A 7,017-nucleotide genomic window follows, 5' to 3' on the forward strand; every position below is an offset into this window, starting at 1 on the left:
CTGTGTTTCTCACTCTGTCCTCTAGAGGTCACTGTCGAGCCTCAAACACATTCAACTTCATGAAGAAACAAAGATTCTCTCACTTTATTCATTTAGTTATTCATGTCATTACTCCTCAAATAAACTGAGAGAACATGTGGTGAAAATAAAGATATTTGTTTTCATCAGACGCTTCAGTTCTATTATAAGAGAAACAAAAGAAAAGATCAAACAAGTGGAACCTTCAATGAACAAGAGAAGCACACACACACTCACACACACACACACACACACTCTCTCTCTCTCACACACACACATGGTGCACCCCCCCCTGAGACAATAGATTGATCTGAATGGAGAATTAAAGGAGCAGACAGCTGTTTCGACAGGATTTAACCCTTTACATCCCTCTCAGTAAAGGTTGATCTCTGATCACTGATCACTGATTATTGATTATTGATGAATTGCAGATATTTAGAGATGAAACTTTAACTCTCCCGGCTGAATCATTTCTAATGACATCAGAACAAAAAGTTTAAATATTTACGTTTTAATATTTAGGATTTAAATGAAACATGTGAAGAAGTAAACTTTAATCACAAAGTCAGGTAAACAACAGCAACAGCATTCCAGAGACAGGTTTCACAATCCATCCTTTAGAGAGGAAGAAGAACCCCCCCCCCCCCCAACCAAATTAAATGGTTCAGTCCACCCCCACCCCCCACCCCCTCTTATTGAGCTGAATGAATGAGAAAGTCTCTGCAGCAACACATTCCTCTTCACTACATTGATTCTGCAGCTAACAAGAGAAGACCAGTTAGAAAGAGTCTGAGACCAGTTAGAAAGAGTCTGAGACCAGTTAGAATCAGTCTGAGACCAGTTAGAAAGAGTCTGAGACCAGTTAGAATCAGTCTGAGACCAGTTAGAATCAGTCTGAGACCAGTTAGAATCAGTCTGAGACCAGTTAGAATCAGTCTGAGACCAGTTAGAATCAGAGATGAAGTTGTTGCTTTTGTTGCTGCTGATGGAGACTGAAGCTCAACAGAGAGGTGAGACAGTTTATATTTACTCTACTGTAACTTCTACTGAGTTCTATGAGTTAGTTTTGTGATCTGTTAGCTCCATAAGCTGGTTAGCTCTGTTAGCTCTGTTAGCTCTGTTAGCTGTTAGCTCCAAGTGGGTCAGAGTTGAGGTTATTTAAAATTTGAGTGGCTGATATTTTAAAATAAATGTGAAGCAGATTTCATCCAGTTTGTGTCATTTTGGATTAATTTACATTTTTAATTTGACAGAATGAATGACATAAAATAATGAAATGTGTTGTTGTGTAACAACAATGTCAGCAGTCTGTCTGTGTGTAGTGAGTGAGACACACAGAGACAGACAGGTTGTAGTGAATCCTTGAGTCTGTCTGTGTGTAGTGAGTGAGACACATGGAGAGACAGACAGGTTGTGGTGAGACACGATGACCCTGACTTTATGTGTTGAGTCTATTGTTCTTCTGATGATTTCAGTTGAAATGTTTCAGCCTTCGTTACTTTAAGCTTTTGCTGCTGGTTTCTACTGCAGTAAAGTGTTTGTACTGCAGTAAAGTCTGTTTCTACTACAGTAGAGTCTGTATTTACTACAGTAGAGTGTGTATATACTACAGTAAAGTGTGTATTTACTACAGTAGAGTGTGTATTTACTGCAGTAGAGTCTGTTTCTACTACAGTAGAGTGTGTATTTACTGCAGTAGTGTGTATTTACCACAGTAGAGTGTGTATTTACTGCAGTAGAGTGTGTATTTACCACAGTAGAGTGTGTATTTACCACAGTAGTGTGTATTTACTGCAGTAGAGTGTGTATTTACCACAGTAGAGTGTGTATTTACCGCAGTAGTGTGTATTTACTGCAGTAGAGTGTGTATTTACCACAGTAGAGTGTGTATTTACCACAGTAGAGTCTGTTTCTAATGCAGTAGAGTGTGTATTTACCGCAGTAGAGTGTGTATTTACTATAGTAGAGTGTGTATTTACTGCAGTAGAGTGTGTATTTACTGCAGTACAGTGTGTATTTACCGCAGTAGAGTCTGTTTCTAATGCAGTATAGTGTGTATTTACCACAGTAGAGTCTGTTTGTAATGCAGTATAGTGTGTATTTACCACAGTAGAGTCTGTTTGTAATGCAGTATAGTGTGTATTTACCACAGTAGAGTCTGTTTGTAATGCAGTATAGTGTGTATTTACCACAGTAGAGTCTGTTTCTAATGCAGTAGAGTGTGTATTTACTGCAGTAGAGTGTGTATTTACCACAGTAGAGGGTGTTTCTGTGTCTTTAACCTGTATAACGTCTTAGTTGGAGGTTTGTGTTCATCAGTTGATCAGTTGATCAACATATTGATGAAGATCTTCAGACAGACTGTGTGTCCTACTGGGAAACAACCTGTGTGTGTGTGTGTGTGTGTGTGTGTGTGTGTGTGTGTGTAATTACTGTTAACAATCACACTCTGCCCTCTTCCTCTCTACCCCCTAAATTACCCCCCAGTTACAAAAACCCTAAAACCCCCCACAAGGCCTGATCTCTTTGTGTGTGTGTGTTGGTGGGGGATGGGTCAGAGGTCAATCTGAACATCAACACACTGACTCAACACATTCCATTACACACACACCTCCATGTTAATTTCTGTTGTGTGTGATCAGCTGTGGAGGTGTGATAACATCAATGGGGTGGTCTCTCTCACACACACACACACACACACACACACACACACACACACACATAGTTTGTTGTGGGAACACACAGACCTTCAGACCTCGTCTGCATGAAGACGTCTGTGTGAGGCGTCAACATTGTCCAGGTGTTTGTGAACAAATGACTCTTCAGTGGAGGCGTTGGACTCCCTCTGCTGGACAGAGACGGTACCTGTCCTCAGTTTGTTAAATCAGAGACACCATGGATGTCAAATGGCAAATAGATAAATCATTTAGAAAGTCCTGAAGATTGAAGATGTTTATTCAGTGTGACTTTGTAGCACAAAGGTACTGCCTGTGCAAAAGCACACTGACTATAAACCTGCAGGCTTATTTCTTCCGTGCAAAAAGTTTGGCGCACTTCTCCTCACACAGCGTTGCCAACACCTGCGCAAAAAATACATAAAAACGTGCGGCCTGATCGGGAATCATGTGCTATGACTTTTCTCAGAGATTCGCCCAGCGGTTTTCCCGAAGATCCCGAAAAACTGAGCAAAATTTCTCCATTCACTTGAATTGGGTTTCGGGGCCCATATTGACGAGCCATACTTTAACGTAGAAAAATGATTCAAAGTTTAAAACATAGACAAAACGCTGCACTTTATTGAGCCAAATGGACATTTTGATAGCTAGCACAGTTTTCATGAAGTCACAGATTAAGTTTCAGGAATATTTTGGGTCCGTTTTTTAGATTTTATAATGGGTGTGTATTGCACGGAACGTTCAGTCCTAGAGTGATGACATCACCGTCAGAGTGGAGCAGAGCAGATAGCAGTCTGTTCAGGATGCTAACAGTTAGCTGTGTGTTCCAGGTCTGTTCAGGGTGCTAACAGTTAGCTGTGTGTTCCAGGTCTGTTCAGGGTGCTAACGGTTAGCTGTGTATTCCAGGTCTGTTCCCAGCCATCTTGAACTTGGCCAGTAACGCAGTGATCAGCAGTAACGCCACGTGTGGAGATCCCGGGCCTGAAGTTTACTGTAAACTGGTGGAACACGTTCCAGGACGACAGATCAAGAACCCACACTGCCTGAGATGTGACTCCAACTCCGTCCTGACCAAAGGTACAGAACCAGAACGACAGAAGGACCAGTCTGGTGTTTTTATTTGATCAAATCTCGGATTCAAATGAAAATCATTACAGACACAACAACACAGATATTAGTGCGTCTCTAAATGATGTCCGGCTCCCTGCTACAACCCAAATGGTTGAAGACGAAAAGCTTAAAAAACATGAATATATTGGTAAATTTGTCTCAGTAATCTCCTCAAACAACTTATAATTTTGGTTTTATCAAACAAACAGTAGGAAATAGTCACATTGTTGGGGACTATTTCCAATGGAGGATGAATACACATTTCACGGGCAAAAAGGAGGATGGAGCTAGGTAGCTAATTAGCTGCGTAGCCGGGTAGCTAGGTAGCTAGTTAGCTGAGTAGTTAGTTAGCTAGGTAGCTGGATAGATGGGTCGCTAGGTAACTGGGTAGCTAATTAGCTTGGTAGCTAGTTAGCTAGGTAGCTTCATATGGCTGCAGCAGGATGCTGTATCCGGTTGAACCTGTAACTGTTACAGGTTCTATCCAGAGAGGTAGTGGAGGTGAGTGGAAATACTGACGATTTTTGTGTTGTTCAGAACGTCATCCGATCACAAACGCCATCGATGGGACGAATCACTGGTGGCAGAGTCCGAGTATCAAGAACGGACGTCAGTTTCACTGGATCACAATAACGCTGGACCTCAAACAGGTAATAACACACCTAAATACACACACACACACACACACACACACACACACACAAAACAGACAGCTACCTCTCACTGAGTTACGGATATATGTAACTGCTGCTCTGTTATTGTAACCCCTGATCTCTGATTGTAACCCCTGCTCTCTGATTGTAACCCCTGCTCTCTGATTGTAACCCCTGCTCTCTGATTGTAACCCCTGCTCTCTGATTGTAACCCCTGCTCTCTGATTGTATTGCATTTATTTTCAGATCTTTCAGGTCGCTTACATCATCATCAAGGCAGCTAACTCTCCTCGACCAGGTGAGACAGTCTGTCTGTCTGTCTGTCTGTCTGACTGTCTCTGTCTGTCTGTCTCTCTCTCTGTCTGACCTGTCTGTCTGTCTGACCTGTCTTGCTCCTTCAGGTAACTGGATCCTGGAGCGCTCTCTGGACGGTGTGACCTTTGACCCCTGGCAGTTCTACGCCATCAGTGACTCTGAGTGTTTGTCTCGTTACAACATGACGCCGAGACTCGGTCCTCCGACCTACAAGAGCGACACAGAGGTTATCTGCACGTCTTACTACTCCAGACTGAACCCTCTGGAGCATGGAGAGGTGAGACAGGCTGTCTGTCTGGACGTCCTTCACTGACCCGTCTCTCTCTCTGACCTGTCTCTGTCTGTAACTGTCTCTCTCTCTGACCTGTCTCTCTCTCTGACCCGTCTCTCTCTGAACCCGTCTCTGTCTGTACCTGTCTCTCTTTGTACCCGTCTCTGTCTGTACCTGTCTCCCTCTGTACCTGTCTCTCTTTGTTCTTTGTACCCGTCTCTCTCTGTACCCGTCTCCCTCTGTACCTGTCTCCCTCTGTACCTGTCTCTCTTTGTACCCGTCTCTCTTTGTACCTGTCTCCCTCTGTACCTGTCTCTCTTTGTACCCGTCTCTCTCTGTACCCGTCTCTCTCTGTACCTGTCTCTGTCTGTACCTGTCTCTCTCTCTCTGTACCTGTCTCCCTCTGTACCTGTCTCTCTCTCTGTACCTGTCTCTCTGTCCCAGATTCACACCTCACTGATTAACAGCCGACCCGGAGCCGATGATTTGACCTCTGAACTCTTGAACTTCACGTCGGCTCGTTTCATCCGACTGAAGCTTCAGCGAATCAGAACGCTCAACGCCGACCTGATGACGCTGAGTGCCCGCGACCCCCGAGAGATCGACCCCATCGTCACCAGGAGGGTGAGACAGGCTGCTAGAGAGAGACAGCTGTGGATGAGCTGTGTGGTCACATTTAATAAAACAGGTCGTTGCTTAATGCTTCACCGTGTTCATGTTTTGTCTCTCAGTATTATTACTCCATCAAAGACATCTCTGTGGGGGGGATGTGTATCTGTTATGGCCACGCCCAGAGCTGCCCGCTGGACCAAGTTACCAAGGTAACCTGTCTTCACCTGCTCACCTCTACACCCGTTTACCTGTACATCTCCTCCACTGTTTACCTGAACACCTGAACGCCTCTTCACCTATTTAATTTAATTCTTTAAATTTTAAATTTCATATACTTTATTCATCCCGCAAGGGGAAATCGTTCTCTCATTTGACCCACCCTGTATAAAGGGAGAAGCAGGGGGAGCGGTTAGGGGAGTGGTTAGGGGTTTAGTGTCTTGCTCAGGGACACTTCGGCGCAGCACACGTAGTAACCGAGGATCGAACTGCCAACCTTTGCGGTTACCGGACAACCCTCTCTTCCCCATGAGCCACGGTCACCCCATTTACCTGCTTAGTGTTGTAAACCAGAGGTCTTCAACAGGGGGTCCGTGACCCCTAGGGGGTTATAGAAACATGAATATATGAACCTGTGTATTATTTGAATAGCTTAGTATTGAATGCACAGTAAAGAGGTATGTTTATACATGGCATGAGGCCCATTTAATATAAAACACAATGTTATACATTATATATAGTCGGGGGTCCCTGCTCCATCTCTATCAGTTTGGGGTCCTTGGCCTGAAAGACGTTGAAGACCCCTGATATAACCACTACCTTCAACCTGTGTGTGTGTTTGTGTGTGTGTGTGTGTGTGTGTGTGTGTGTGTGTGTGTGTGTGAACAGAAGCTGCAGTGTGTGTGTGAACACAACACCTGTGGAGAGAGCTGTGACCACTGTTGCCCCGGTTACCACCAGCAGCCATGGCAACCTGGGACCGTCTCCGAGGGAAACACCTGTGAAGGTAAGAAGCACGGAGTGGACAGAAAAATAGAAACACCTTTAAACACACTGATTGTGGGTCAACCTCTTTCAAAACACCTGTCTGTCTGTCTGTCTCTACTCGTCTGTCTCTGTCTGTCTGTCGCTACCTGTCTCTCTCTCTCTACCTGTCTGTCTCCCAGAGTGTAACTGTCACAACAAAGCTGTGGACTGTTTCTACAATCAGACCGTCTCTGGACTCTTTTTGAGTTTAAACACTCGCGGCATTCGTGAAGGGGGCGGAGTCTGTATCACCTGTCAACAAAACACCGCCGGCATCAACTGTGAGACCTGCAGCGCCGGATACTACAGACCTGCTGAGGTACTGACAAATACTGCATAT

General features: G+C 44.4%; 1 protein-coding gene across 1 annotated transcript in view; it reads left to right on the top strand.

Moving 5' to 3' along the window:
- The first annotated feature begins 731 nt into the window (after nt 1-731).
- Nucleotides 732-7,017, top strand: part of LOC116400204 (laminin subunit alpha-1-like) — a 22,839-nt gene continuing 16,553 nt past the window's right edge. The window contains exons 1-9 of the mRNA XM_031877921.1: nt 732-1,028; nt 3,600-3,770; nt 4,341-4,453; nt 4,703-4,754; nt 4,858-5,048; nt 5,487-5,666; nt 5,774-5,863; nt 6,540-6,657; nt 6,818-6,996. Of these exons, the coding sequence (XP_031733781.1) occupies nt 977-1,028; nt 3,600-3,770; nt 4,341-4,453; nt 4,703-4,754; nt 4,858-5,048; nt 5,487-5,666; nt 5,774-5,863; nt 6,540-6,657; nt 6,818-6,996 (1,146 nt within the window). The 5' untranslated portion in view covers nt 732-976. The remainder of the gene's footprint in view (nt 1,029-3,599; nt 3,771-4,340; nt 4,454-4,702; nt 4,755-4,857; nt 5,049-5,486; nt 5,667-5,773; nt 5,864-6,539; nt 6,658-6,817; nt 6,997-7,017) is intronic.

The sequence above is a fragment of the Anarrhichthys ocellatus genome, unplaced genomic scaffold, assembly GCF_004355925.1.
Source record: "Anarrhichthys ocellatus isolate YVR2014 unplaced genomic scaffold, GSC_Weel_1.0 scaffold155, whole genome shotgun sequence".
Lineage (NCBI taxonomy): Eukaryota > Metazoa > Chordata > Actinopteri > Perciformes > Anarhichadidae > Anarrhichthys > Anarrhichthys ocellatus.